Source organism: Doryrhamphus excisus, chromosome 16 (assembly GCF_030265055.1).
Source record: "Doryrhamphus excisus isolate RoL2022-K1 chromosome 16, RoL_Dexc_1.0, whole genome shotgun sequence".
In the NCBI taxonomy this organism is placed as follows: domain Eukaryota; kingdom Metazoa; phylum Chordata; class Actinopteri; order Syngnathiformes; family Syngnathidae; genus Doryrhamphus; species Doryrhamphus excisus.
Window position 1 is genome coordinate 13,034,973 of NC_080481.1, and position 15,699 is coordinate 13,050,671.

The 15,699-nt window shown below is 39.6% G+C and overlaps 1 protein-coding gene across 2 annotated transcripts in view; it reads right to left on the minus strand.

Annotated features, from left to right (window-relative positions):
* The window catches only part of LOC131104687 (cadherin-4-like), a 248,021-nt gene that overhangs the window by 26,928 nt on the left and 205,394 nt on the right, over positions 1-15,699 (minus strand). For both annotated transcript variants that reach the window (XM_058052160.1, XM_058052161.1), the window contains exons 6-8: positions 9,173-9,328; positions 4,427-4,571; positions 2,190-2,362 (exon numbers count right to left, since the gene is read on the minus strand). In XM_058052160.1, coding sequence (XP_057908143.1) covers positions 2,190-2,362; positions 4,427-4,571; positions 9,173-9,328 — 474 coding nt within the window. The remainder of the gene's footprint in view (positions 1-2,189; positions 2,363-4,426; positions 4,572-9,172; positions 9,329-15,699) is intronic.

The following is a 15,699-nucleotide window of genomic DNA, read 5'->3' on the forward strand; positions in this document are numbered from 1 at the left end:
ATAAAGATATTTCCGAAGGAAGTTGAGGGTAAGAAATAGTTGGGGATACATTGCAGGTGAAAGGTATTATCAAAAATAGAAACCTGTGCTTTATGTTTTTTGTTTTTTTTTTTGTCAAACAACCCCAACATGCATAGAAATCGGGGAAAAAATAGGCACAGAAAGTTTCATAGTTTCAAATGACTTAAGTGGATCAAGATAACACGGCAGTAAGTTTAATGTCGGTCATTTGGAATATAATAATACCATTCATTCATTCATTCATTTTCTACCGCTTTTCCTCACGAGGGTCGCGGGGGGTGCTGGAGCCTATCCCAGCTGTCTTCGGGCGAGAGGCGGGGTACACCCTAGACTGGTCGCCATCCAATCACAGGGCACATATAGACAAACAACCATTCACACTCACATTCATACCTATGGACAATTTGGAGTCGCCAATTAACCTAGCATGTTTTTGGAATGTGGGAGGAAACCGGAGTACCCGGAGAAAACCCACGCATGCACGGGGAGAACATGCAAACTCCACACAGAGATAGCCGAGGGTGGAATTGAACCCTGGTCTCCTCGCTGTGAGGTCTGTGCGCTAACCACTCGACCGCCGTGCCGCCCATAATAATACCATAATAATGATAATAATAGCATATGAAATAATATAGAACTCAAGGAAAAGAATAAACCAACAATTTGTTTATGTTGTATCGTTGATGACTCGATTACACTAGAGAAAAGTGTAATCTGAGAAAGATAAGCTCCTTCATCTATGCTCAGACATGCAGAAATAACTCTCAATGTTTGTGTGTGTGAGCGAGAGAGCGCTTGTGTATTAGGGGTAGAAGTTTAATCCCACATTAGCAATGACTAGCCGTATTAACAGTGTACAGATAAACAGAGTAAAAATACGATTGAGACGTTCAGCGGGGACATTTCTTTTCTTTGTGTTGCTTTTCCAGCTATTTGAAAACCCTTCCATCTTTAAAGTCATTTATTCTAGTTACTCCTTACTTTTCCATCTTTCTCCGATGTAGTGATTACATGTATGTTTTTGGTTGGCAGACAGGTGTCAAGGACATTTTTTCTCCAATATTTCCACTCTATCGTGACTGCACGTGCATGAGACACAGCATGATGTGTGGTTAATAGGTCTGTCAGTGTTGACAGGTTAGGGGGGGAGGATCTGTCTCGCAGCCATGTCTCTGCCACATCCAGGACACCAAAATAAACACATTTTTTGATCATGTCACGTTTATGGCTCCACAAACCAAGATGACCGTTCAAGAAAGCCATTTATTTTAGAAAAAAAAGTGAAAAGTGTTTGTGAGTGTCCTGACATTACCTGTCACATGCCCGGTTAGTCGTCAAAGTACAGATGTTGTGTTTGTGTCCCTAATGTTCATACATACTGATGTTTTATGTTTGATCAAATATTTCGAATATTTATTATTATTTTTATTATTTGTAGGGTTGGGCGATGTTTTCTATATACCGGTATACCCATTATAGAGTCTTCCATTGATAGGAAAATACCGGTATAAATGATAAACATCAACAAGCTGAGTTGTGCGGCGAACTTTGATACATAAGATGAATAAAATCCTGTCATGGTGAGGACAAAGAACGTTCTCACTATAAACATTAAAGCAAAAAAATGACAATAAACACCAGCGAAGGTTGGCGGCAATTCAGAGTGAATAGTGAATAGAAGCTAGCGGGGTTAGCTTAGTTTAGCATGTTGGTGTTGTTGCGTACGTCACTTGCGCTAAATGAGTTTTCAGTCTAACTGTGTAAACAAGAATGTGATAAAACTATCTACATATTCAAATCTTTTATTTCACTTCTTTCACAATAACAGACATTACAGTTTGTAGAATTTTTTCTAGCAATGTGCGCATCCCATTAGAAAAGTTAGCCACTTGCTTAGCAAGAAATAAATGTCGGTATTTCATCATATTGGTTAAGTTTTGTATCTTTTTATACAAGATTCTGATGAATTAAAATTTTATAGTCATTTTGTAATGCATCCTAAAAATATAAATTAAAAATAAAAAAATAAATTCATAGTAGCTTCATCTTAAATTGGAGGTTACCAAAGTGGATTATGCATACCTCTGAAGCTACGCTAACTGCCTTAGTTGATACGTGAATAAAAAAAACAACCGACATAGGTAAGTATATGCTTCTAGTAGACCTACCTCTCGATCCAGACCAGGTGCCACCGTCACAATATCCCCCGTCTCACTATTGATGGTGAACATATTTGGGATGGGGCTATGCGGCGTCTGGGACAGGATACGATAGCGCACCATTCCGTTTGCCGTTGTGTTGTCATCAGCATCGAAAGCAGAAAGATGCATGACATACGTTCCTGATGAAGAAACACATTTTTTTGTCATATCTGTGTTGAACAACTATTCCAAATAAAACATAAACACAGTATGACAAAAGTATAAATAACCGGCAGGCGGTAGAATAAGAGACAATAACTCTAAACCAGCGCAACGTTTAATTATGCAGGTTTGTTTTCCTTCCTCTACAACTCTCACGCAACTGTGAAGAATTGCTCCCCCGTCATCCAATCTCCATCTCTCCCTCCTTGCTCTCCCTCACCCGAAGTCACTTCTAATTGGTTGTGATAGTGATATCACAGTAGTGACGGCGCCTGTCCGAGGATAATTGTAACCACAGCTCCTATTTCAAACTTCATTACATTTCAAAGCAACAATTTGTAAATGACGGCCCACTGAGGCCACAGGGAGCACTCAGTGGGGCCTCCCAGCAAGAATTAAGAATGGAGTGAGTGATGAAAAGAAGAAGGGGAAAAAAACAGCATAGGACTGCAAACTCTGTGGTTTGAAGTGGAGGGACAATCAGTCCTTCACCTTATGCCGTTCTTGCGGAGATAAAGCGATAGATGGAAAAGGAGATGAAGAACGTGTCACACATGGCTAGGGTAATTACATTAATCCACGCTCTTAAGGGGTTTAACGCAAGCCCTTTGTACGAGCGTCCTAAACTGCGCCTGACAGGATTAGGTCCCCATAATGACTCTTTAATTTGCAAACTAATTCAAGTCTGTAATTGGCCTTCCACCGAAACCACTGGAGCGCAAAAATTCTGAAACTCTCTGTTTTATGATTATTGTTCATCATTGTTCAATGTCACACATGCCATAGAGGATTGTCTGCTGCAAATCGGGTAGGGAGACAAGACTGAAAGACAGCAATAGCGGTTGGTGACGAAGCAAAATAAAGTCAAACCTCGGTTTTCGAACGGCTCAGTTTTTGTATCATATCACAAAAATCTGCGCAAAAAAGCCATCATGCTCTAAATAGGAAAATATTGCATTCATAAATAAGGAATCCTACTTTGCGGAAATGACTGTACATGACATAGTATCATAAATTAAAAAACTTCACAGACATACAGTTTCCCTAAACATTCGTCAGTAGCAGTGGTGGATTTTCCTACTTATGGGTTGCCAAATGTTTAATGATATATTGCCTTAAATCTGTGTTTTTTTCTCTACTTTGAAGTTAGTCAGCTCCTAACTTTCTTAAATGATCGCATTTTTTTACGAGCTTACTCATGTTTGAAAAAGACCAACTCCTGTACAATACAAGTAGGCTTCCATAAACCCACAATTGCATCTTCTATGATAAACATAACTCACATAAGAATTGAAATAAGTACCTTATAGTTAATATGTGAAATTCTAGTTTCTAGTTAATATGTGTAAAATAACAAAAAGGATAAAACACAAACGTTCATGTTAGAAAATAACCAATTGTGGTACTCCGGTCTCCATTCGGAGTGGTTTTTATAGTTTAGCTGCAGTCAACTAAATAAAAGGCACGGGAGGGAAACAAATCAGACTATAATCAATTCCATGTAAAATTGTCTATTGCATCAAAGATTAATCAGTGTAATGAAATGTGCTCATGAAATGTGATATTTAAAGTGAACTTATGAAGCTTTTTACACTTTTCTGACCTATAAATGTAATAAGAATGTCGTATTATCGTGTTAAACGATGCCAAGTTGCAGATAATGAGGTTTGTGCATTTGGAAGTGAGCACTGAAAGAAGTTTGAGATGGCTCTGAATGTTTGGTTTCATAAAGGTTTCATAGGCTCCATCCAGCTGGCGACTTCCTTATATGGGTGTGCCCGGGTACAAGCTGTAAAAGCTGTTAGAGATACAAGCTGTGTGGGACCAACCACAGAACATGAGTGGAATGAATTAAAACAGATCCTTTTGTAAATCCAACAAAATACACCTGGAATAGGTGCAGATTCTGGAAGATCTAGAAAGCTTTCTGTGCGGGTTATTGTGTGTAGCTGCTTCTCAGTACACAACTCAATACAAAGGCACGGAAATGAGCACAATAGGTCCACTTTAAACTGTTCACATCATACATAATGCCTCTGTACCTGGTTTTGAGCCTTCATCCACAGATCCATTGTAGACCTGGTTCTTGAACTCTGGCCTGTTGTCGTTCATGTCAATAACAAAGATATACAGATCAATGGGATTCTCCACTTTGTTCCCATTCATGTCCACAGCGTGTGCTCGGAGCTGGAAGACAAAGGTTACATCATCATGAGTCATTATTATTCACGCAGGAGCTGAAAAATTGTTTGGTTGCATTTGTCCTGTGGAAAGGAAAAGTAGTGAATTACATTACTTCGATTGTAACTGTAATATTTATCTGACATACTGTGTTACTGCAAAAGGTGATTGCAATGTTTTAATCACGATTATCGCCTGTCTGTTTGAAATGTATTTTATTAACAAAAAAAGGCACGACACGAGCAGGTCGTCCAGAAACTGGTGGCTTTGGTGGTTCAAATCCTGCTTCCTCCCTTCCAGTGTGTCCTCAGGCAAGACACTTCATCTCCCTTGTCTCCAGTGCCTCAGCGAATACAGTTGATCACCCCCATATTTGCCATATTTTTTTTAATAACTTTCTTAGATATGAGAAAACCCACCCATTAGCCTGTTTTTTTCATCTCATCTCATCTCATTCAATAAGAAGATAGCGAATGGTATGAAGTTCGAATGCCTGATCGCTTTCATTTTCACTTCCTGTTGGTGGTGGTGGTGGTGGTGGTGGGGGGGGGGGCACATTCACAAGCCAGTCCCTTGCAAGACTTTGTCTTCAGGTTTAAAAAAAAAAAATCAGTTCAGAACTCTGATACTATTTATCGGTTCCTATAAAGTTGGGTTCGGCCGCTAGCGCCACAACAACGGAGGTCCTCCTAAGCATTTGGGAGTGGCCGTGCCTGGAGGCGGGGCCGTGGGTGGAATAAATTAAAACAGACTGTTTTCACAAGAAGCACGAAATCCAAAGAAATACAGCTGGAATAGGTACAGATTCTGGAAGATGTAGAAAGCTATTGTGTGCAGCTGCTCTATAGGAGTCCACAACTCAATACAAAGGCATGAGCATCATAAAAAAATGAACCTTTAAGCTTGGATTGCACTTTTATACACTTATATATACACTTATATACACTTTATACACTCAGCTTGTTAACTTCCTTTAATAGCAATGCTCCTTATAGTACAGTTCGCATATTAACATTCTTACCTTTAAAAGTTTCAAAATTACAAACTTATGGAAAACATGGCATCATAGGAAACAGTATGTGTGATTCCCCTGCAGGAATATGTCTTTTGAATTCATATCTTACCGTAGTTGTTATTTCAGTGTAAAGTATAACAGGAGACACTTTATTCTACTGCAAGCTGTGTCTGTTTTACAGGGCAACATGTCTTTCAGGATCACATTTAAGGCTACCGGCGCTCTGCCTGTTTGAAACCCAGAATAACAAACAAAGTCGGCTCATCAGAAATTCCCCTCAGCTGTGCTTGGATCAATGGAATTACTGACTTGGATTTCCAACAAAGTTTGGACATGAAGCTGTTTCCAGAATCAAAACATGGTATCAAAATTTTACTTTCTGGAAAGTAGACGCCTAAAGATCAGTGATAATGTTATAACTGAACTGAATACTCATGTCAGGATCTGCTCCCAACCTCTTCTCCCTGTTTCTGGCTGCCTTATGTAATACATACTATTTCCAAAATCCGGATACGGATACTTTATTACATCCCAAGTGAAAGTGCCTTTTTGGTTTCCTGTAAAACTCATTCATGCCACTGTTCTCACCAAGGTTTTTTTTACTTGAATGAAATGAAATGAAAACTAAATGAAAATGGCAGAGAGCTACTCATTTATGCAACATTTTATTTTCATCGCTTATTTCAAGGCAAACAAAGCCAGTTGTTTTACCAGAATTTTAACAAAATGTTGGGATCACAACTCACCTCAGCGTGAAGAGTGAATACATAATGAGTATTTTCTTTATACATTAATAAGGATAATGACGAAATGTACTTGTTTCTGGATTTATCTGTAACAGTATCTGTCTCATCCCGCCCAAATTCTTACTGAGGTGGTACTCATGCCTAAATTTTGCCCACCCTTGCAAGTACAGAGGTTTGGGACCGTGGTTTTATAGCTGCTGCTCTGCTCCTTGACGTACGTATGGTCAGTTATCACATACTACAGTATTAATTAGCCCTGTACCCTAGAAACCGCCCATGAATGATACGGGAAAAGGCCAAAATGATACTGTGTCAAAGTCCAGGGCAGTGATACTGATAAAATATAGAGTTTAACCATGTCCAGTATCAGCCCCCCGTAGCTGTCCACTCAGAGCGTGCTGCTCTGGTATCGTGCCCGTGAAACAACCAATTAGAGAACAGCGCACGAGCGTGAACACACAGCGTTTGTTTTGCTGCCGTCTGTGCTCTGTCAACATGTCAGCGGTTAAATACTAAATAGTATAGTAAATATTAGTATAATAGTAAATATTAAATAGTATGTGATAATAAGATCATCACATGGTTTGTCTGGTATCAGGCCCAGTATCATGCCCCCGCGTGCCAGTATCAGACAAACCATGTGATAACCTATAATCATCACACCCTGCCAAGTGTCCGGCCCCAAATGCCACACCATTCTAAAACATTCTAAAGACATTTTTGAGGCACATTTCACAAAAACAGGAAGTCCCACACACGGCTGACATGTTTGTTTTGAATGCTGCGGCGAGTGTGGCCGATATCGATGCCGTCCTTTTTTAATTGGGATCAGCCGATACCGATCGGCAAGCAATGAAATGTTGATATCATTGGGCAGATTTTTTTATTGATATTCTTCTGTATAAAAAACAGCCCATACAGAACACGAGAAACCACTATATATATATTTTTTTTCCTGTGCTGCTTATAGTCCCTGAAGGGAACTTTACACACTGTTGTATATTTTTGTATTTGAAGCAAGGGGTATTTATCAAAAGGGATGTCAAACTAGGAGAATGAAAGCTACTACAGTTAAAGAAAGCCTGGAGGGAGAGGGAATAAATTGGAAAACCTTTACACATAAAAACATTGTATTCCTTGGTCATGTATGGAAGATTGAGGTACTCTTTCATCACAGCTCGGCTGAGAGGGGGGGAATAAGCATTTTGGAGATGACAAGACATGAGATAAGTGAAATCGCCTGCTGGCTCATTGCAGCATGCGGCACATAAGCAGAAGCTTCCGATGCCTTCTACTAGACTGAGAGGTGGAGATCCTCTCCACTGGAGCCCATCCTCTCCTCCTCACCATCTGCTTCCATTTTGCACCTTCACTGAAATTGCGTCTCCAGGTCTCCCGGAGGTTAATTTGACTTTACTTTCTCCACTGCATTGTCTGATCTGTCCTGCACCCAATATCCGTGCGCTGCCATCCCATCTCGCCTGCTGAGAGCCAGGTCCTTTATCTCTCCCCACTGTCTTCCCACCATTCCGCATGTACTCTCACACATTGTTAATTCAATGGCAGCGGGAGTTAGAGATTACAGCTATGTTTAAAGAAGGCGAAATGTAATTCTGGGTTCACATTATAGTTATTATCTTGAAATGCATGGGGGCATGGAGGGTGGTGTTCTCTATTTGACAAAGGGACGACGTTGTGACGGAACATGCATTCTTGGAGGAATGCATCTTTTTGCACGGTTAAATGGTTGCATTTGTTAAACAAATACATTTAATTAAACTAAAGTTTCATAATATTTAATATGTATGCTCCCTGGTGTTCTAACAGCAACTTTTATCAGAGATTAACACACAATAAACACAAACATGAACTGTTTTAACAAATCAACTCATTGGTTGGAGCTTCTCTTAAGAACAAACGTGCTCAATAAAAAACAAGTAGTTACATGCGCACAGCGGAGTTAATACGTAGGTGAATGAATGCATTGACGGACTGTAAAGAAACACTGAGAGAAAGGACAAGGTCACCTTTTCTTCTTTTTTAGTTAACTATTACAGTTTCATCTCCATCAGGACTCCAAGACAGTGAATCACACCGGTGGCATCAAAAATTATCGGCAACCATCATGAAGGATAAAAAATGGTATATTTGAAAATGTGACAGGATCTGATTTTGCTTCTCTCACTCCTGACAACTATTGATGTGCGGATCGATAATGAAATTGCGATACTTCTCATACATACCAGCTCTTCCTGCTCTGAAATCACTTCTCAAATCAAAATATCGATCGATGTGTGAATTTTGAATGTGATTGTTTTCAGGTCTCAATTTACAATAAGGTACACAAAAATACAGTAGTGAGGAACTAATGAGTAGACTAGATATAATAGTGATGAACTAAGGCACATCAATTTAGAGCAATTACAGACCAGAGTAGTAGTTTTTTTGTTTTTTGTTTATTTTTCTATATTGTGTATTTTGTACTGCTTAACTGACTCTGTACTCTTGCTGCTGTGCAATACAAATTTCCCCACTGAGGGACGAATAAAGGCATATCTTAATCTTAATCTTAGTTACCAGACAGATTTGTATTGGTATCACCGACACCAGCCTGATTTTTACTCAGTATCGGATCAGAAATATAAAATAAGTATTATCATATACTTGGATTGCCCTTTACAGCCGAACAAGACAACCACAGGGCAAAGTAATAAGGCTTTATTATTCAGCCGAACTATGAAAAAACGTTTGTTTCAGCCATCTACTATCGCAGTTCTTACGAGCAATTAAATATTTTCATAGATCTAAAGCTCAAGGTGTGTGTGTACAGATGTAGAGAGTCTCACATGGTAGGATGACCGATGTTCTCGATCCAAAGGTTTGGTGACAAACATCTTTCCAAGCACGGGGTCGATGTTGAAGACCTCGTTAGGTGGTTGATCCGCTCCTACCCCAGTGATGCTGTATCGGATGGAAATGTCCTGATCCTGGTCTGAACGAATCTGTTGCAGCAAGAAAAAAACAAACAAGATTTATTGAGTGGAAGACTTTAAAGTGGTCATGACACCATCAAAAATCAAACGTGTTAAATGTCTGCTCGAATGTTGAAATATTGACACTTTTTGACTCTCTGGAAGAAGACTAGAGAGAAAGGAGATAGTGCCGTTACATTGTACCCATCACAATATGAGTGAATGTTATTATTGTGTTATTTTTGTGAATTTTCCCTTTGTTGTATCTGTGTTTGAATCCGGTTGCAGGAAAATGTTGGTAGCTAAACAGCCATCGCTGTTACTCTTCCAGTCCATCTGTCACTTTCAGTGAGTAAATAAAGATTTTTTTACGCGTTCTATTCCACAAATCTTAGAATAATAGTATGGAGTTTCATGCCAGGGGTAGATAAGCAATTGCTCACAGTCTGCACAAAGTAAGTAAGCTTTATTTCTATAGCACTTTCCACAGACAAAGTCACAAAGCACTTAACAACATAAAAACATCATGCACATATATAAAATACAATCAGCAAATATGAGTCAGTATAAGTTAAAATGCTTGTCTAAACAAATAAGTCTTTAGATCCTTTTTTAAAAGCATCCACTGAGTCGAAAGAACGCAGGTTGAGAGGAAAATCATTCCATTGCTTTGAATTATCTATCTCCTCAAGCTTTAAAGGAAGTCCGTGGAACCAGTGTAGGGCTTTATAAGATGGCAAAGGTATGCAGGGGCCTGATCATGGATGGCTCGGAAAGTAAGCACCAACATTTTATACTGGACACGGTATACAACAGGGAGCCAGTGAAGGGATTTGAACACAGGTGTAATGTGGGCCCTCCTGTTGGTGTTCGTCACGAGCCAGATCTTTCTTTTTGAGACATGTAATGGTAATGGTTTTATTTCATTTGAACATGCATCAGATTACAATTGAATGCATCACATAATCAGTTCACAGTTCCACATGTCCAAAAGGAGTAGGAAGAAGCAAAGCTTATTAAATCCTACCCCTCCATCTGGTACTTTTACAATCAGTAACTGTTACATTTGTTCACTTCCTGCTTTCCATTTTTTTTTTTAAATAATGTACCTTGTACCTAAGTACGAGGTGATATGACCATACAATGACATAATGTGTACCATAGTAAGTGTCAATATAGTGATATATATAGCACATCATGACTGGTTCAAGACTCTTCATCCTTGTATTTAGCAAACATCAACTGCTTGTATTGTTTCTTGAATTGGCTCATCGTTGTGCATTGTTTGAGGTCCTTACTCAATCCATTCCATAGTTTGATTCCACATACTGAAATGCTATGGCTTTTTAACTTAGTCCTAGCATATAAATGTTTCAAATTTAGTTCTCCCCTGAGATCATGTTTCTCATATTTCCTATTTCTGGATGAAATTTTTAGGTAATTGGTTGTTTTTAGCCTTATGCATTATTTTAGCTGTTTGAAGATTAACTATATTCGGTTGCCGGAATGTGTTCTCGAAATGTCGTCACGCCAAGATGGCGGCAGTTTATAAAACGTTTGATAATCCCAATTTTATTTCACATATATTTTACAATTGTTTACCGCCGTATGACAGCAGTATGACAAGACTGTTTTATGAAGTAAGTACTTTGATTTTATTACTATTTGTTCAAACATTTCACAGTGTACGCTTGAGCATGCTTGAATGTGGTTTGATTTTCTGATTTATAGAGACTATAATAAAACACATAGAGATCGCATTACAGTAAATTTAATGCAATGTGCACAGTATCTATATTGTTCAACAAACAATATTGTTGTTCTGAGCTTCTGACTTAATAATTGCGTCCTTCCAACACTACAGTTTCCAAGACCTGACACTGCATACTCTTCACAAAAGACCCACACAGTAAAACGACACACCAAAAGGGCACACACACTGTTGCACAGACATACACACACACACATTCATCACCAAATGACATTCCAAGCTACCGCATGCTCAAGGACTCCATTAGTGTTGCCGCAGGGACCATTCTGTTTGCACTGATTCCAAAAAAAAAAATTAAATAAAGAAGTCAACACTTTAGGGGGAAGAGAAGAAATCAAGACACGTTTATTGTTGATTGTCAAAGACTGGCTGGTGCCAGACCGGGGATACAAACATGTTGTGAACAGAAATACAAATTAGACGAGGGAATGAAATAGTTGTGTTGGAAATTCCGATGTATTGGTAACACACTCAACCACTAAATTTAGAGGAAAAAATTGTACATATATAAGCCATATCGGATAACCCGCATATGTCCACGTCATAAAATAGCATATTGTAGCATGCACGAATCCGTGACGAACAAATAGCTCTTTATTTCATAGTAGCCAATCGAGAGATTAGGGTGTATAAATTAAATAGACCGTTTTGGTCGGAAGCAGGAAATCTATGGTAATACTACAGAATGAGGTGCAGGATCTGGAAGGTCTAGAAAGCTTTCTGTATGGATTATATTGTGTAGCAGCTCTATAGGAGTCCATAACTCCAATACCGCCGGAATATGAGCATAATAGATCCCGTTTAAAAAGCTCAATGCTTCGTGGGTAATGTGAGGCAAGTTCCTTCAAGTGGTTAGCACGCAGGCCACACAGCTAGGAGACCTGGATTCAATTCCCTGCTCTGTGTGGAGTTTGCATGTTCTCTGGGTTTTTTGCGGGTATTCCGGTTTCCTCCTACATAGGTTAGTAGGTGACTTTGAGTTGTCCAAAAGTATGAATGTGAGTGTGTTGGCGAATGGTTGTTTGTCTATATGTGCCCTGTGATTGGCTGGCAGGGTGTACCCCGCCTCTTGCCCGAAGACAGCTGGGATAGGCTCCAGCACTCCCCGCGACTCTCGTGAGGATAAGTGGCAGAAAGTGAATGAATTCCGGTTTCCTCCCACATAGGTTAATTGGCGACTCCAAATTGTCCATAGGTATGAATGTGAGTGTGAATGGTTGTTTGTCTATATGTGCCCTGTGATTGGCTAGCTACCAGTCCATGGTGCACACCGTCTCTCGCCCGAAGACAGCTGGGATAGGCTCCAGCGACCCGGTACAGAAAATGGATGGATGCATCAGGTGTAAAATATGGTAGTGGATGTGGAGGACCTTAGCATGCTAAAACAAGGCAAAAAAGAAAAAGTTACAATTATATCAAAATGGCGAAGGCCAACACACACACACACACACACACACACACACACACACACACAAAACGACTGGATATTTTTTTTTCCAGCTCAATGACTACTTCAGTGAAGAGTCTGAATGCGTCAGAAGAGTCTGTCCAAAGTTGTCTCCATCTTTCACCACTTGAGGAACCAATTTAGCCTCCTGTCTGACATGCCAGGAATGCTGGTCTACTGAGCAAAAAAAGAGCCAGAGCAACTAATAAGGGCATGGGAAGGCCATACCATACTAGACAGGTGTCATCCTACCTTTCCGTACTGTCGTAAAAATACCTGTCAGCATCACCAACAGGAACCTACAACAGGAACACATGAGGCAGGCGTGTCTCTCTGATCAAACAAACATGAACCATCAACTCCCAACCTCAAGGAAGTGATGAGGGTACTTTTCTTTTCGTGCATAAATGTATGAGAATGACTCCTGCGAGTACTGATAATTAACAACCATCAACTCCTTCAAAGACTCTATAATCTCGGATCCTGAAATGTACGGAAATTACCCCCACCAACCAGGGGATGAAGGACAGGCCGGACTGCGAACTCCAGCTATGGATTGTGTCCCATTTGAAGTCATTATTACATGCCCAAATATTTCTTCCCTACGTTCTCCTCCCCTTTTCTTTGTCTCTTTCTCGTACATTCCAACTCTTTCACTCAGCCTTAGCGTCCCGCCGTCTATTTCCACTGGTCTCTCCCCGACGCTGTGCTCACTTTCCCTTGATTTGCTTCAGGTTTCATGAGGACAGACAGCATGCATGGAAAATAAAACGACTTCAGTCTGTTGGCCTTGGCATGGAGTAAATCCTCCCCAGTAGGAAGCGATAGCTTCCACAAATTGTATTGCCCCTTTGATTTTGGTGTTCTCTTAAGTCGCCCTGTTTGGGACGTTGGTTGTAATGACATTCAAGGCAATTAGCTTTCCCTTTTGTGTGGAGCTGCTGAGGCTGCAATGCAAATAACATTAACTCAATGATTGCCAGCCATTTTCAGAGAAGACAGTTTTGTGGCATGTTTGCTGAACTTTCAAGACCCACAGAATATTTACTTTTAGGACTACATAAGGATTGAACGTATGTAAAGAAACTCTAGACCAGGGGTTTCAAACACGCGGCCCGCGGGCCGAATGTGGCCCACAGGACACTAGTTTGAGGCCCCCGCCTTGATATGAAAGTTTAATGTTAGTGTGGCCCGCGCAAGTTTGATATGGATGCTGTATGGTATCATGTACCCAGAAAAAATTATTACATTTGATTAATGTTCATGTTAAAGGTTAAATAACTGTTAATAGTTATCCTCCCTATCCGTGTGGAAGTGGTAAGTTTTTGGCTATTTAAGTTTAAAGGAAATAACTTGAAGGCTACCGTTTAGGTCGCTAGCTCTCTAGTTTGCGAGTTAGCATGTGTCTCAAGACCCTGCAGTTGCGCAATATGTTGTAAATAAAAAAAGTATAAATGTGACTATAGTCGTGTTTTGTCATGTCTACAGGGCTCTAATAATGCTTTGTTCATTTTAATCTGACCCCGCCTCTCGCCCAAAGACAGCTGGGATAGGCTCCAGCACCCCCGCGACCCTTGTGAGGAAAAGCGGTAGAAAATGAATGAATGAATGAATTTTAATCTGAAAAAAATAATTTGTCTACCCACCAACTATATGTGGTTTCTTAAGTTTTTATTATTTGCCGTTCTATTATTATTATTACATTTATTTATTACTGATTGATTGATTTTCTTTATTCTTGATTTATTTATTTTTCATCTTATTTTGTGCAGAAAAATAATAATTAAGATATTTGAGAACAGTGGAATGTTTTATCAGAGCTTTTATTGTAGAAAATCGGAACCAAAGCACTGAAAAACTTTGTATATTTTTCTGTTTTTAATAATTTTTTTTGGAAAACCCAACCTTGCCCAGACCCGAGCTCCAGTGGCCCCTAGGTAAATAGAGTTTGAGACCCCTGCTCTAGACTCTCTTCTTTCATCAGCCAAGACAGTTTGTTTCTAGCCTTTTGGGGTATTTATAAATCGGCAGTAGAACATAGGGTAGTTTCAGGAAAAAAAACACCTGATTTTGACAAACAAGCAAAACGGTGACTGTCCATATTTTTTGTTTTGTGACACCTCAAACATCTGAACAGTTGTTTACTTCCACCAAACAACAAAAACAACACAGGAACAAAATATTTTGATGACTAAATATCTACATTTATTCAGTGTGTATCTGTGTGTGTAAAGTATTTATAGACTAACAAAAACAACGGCGCCACCAACGTCACCCCTATTCTTCACCATCACGACAGATCCACAGCCAGACAAACGCTGTGCCAGTATAAGCTGACTGTATTTTTGTCGGGTCACCGACTTCTGTCTTCTTCATAACCAAGCTCTTGCTGCCGATTGGAGGAAAATAGAACTATTGCCCCCTACTGGGACAGAGATACATTGCCTACAAGTTTAAATTTCACACACAAGATGCATAAGACTTTGATCTGTAAGCAAAAGACGTCCTTAAACGTCTATGTAAATGGTGTTGGTATTGCACTGTTGTTGACGTGCTTCGGTTTAGAATAAAGTTCTAAAAGAGTACTAGACTTTGGGGACACTGCACTCGCCTTCTGTCTCTGTCAACAGAGAAGTGTGGCTTGCCATGATGCGCATGCATTAATTACTGCTAAAAAGCTTAATGTATTTTTTTTTTAAAATCAGTTACCACCATTAAGGCGTTATTTTTGACACAGCTAAAATAACTAACGTCAAAGAAAATGAATCAGCAGGCTGTCTCAACACCTTATCGGTCTCCTCCTTTTATCGCAGAAGATTGTGGCAGCGGGATGTCGTTTCAATAATGAGCAGTTCTCACTGTCATTCTGCCCTTTTAGATTCTACGGAAATATGTGCAAGATACTTAGTTGAACCCTGTCAGTGGGAAAGTCTGAAACCTCAAAAAGTCAATTATATGTGTGTGTTTCATCAATTTGCCCCCCCCAAAAAGTGGGTAGTCAAAGTTCAGATATCACATTCAGGACAGTCACACACTTTCATAAAATGTCATGATAAATCATTCTCAAAATAAAAACAAATCAAAAGCAGTTTTGGTTAATTAATCAAGCAAGCAATAATGAACTAAGATTTAATAGTGGAAGAGACGGAGTCATAACTGTAATCAACCAGCATCAGATAGCAG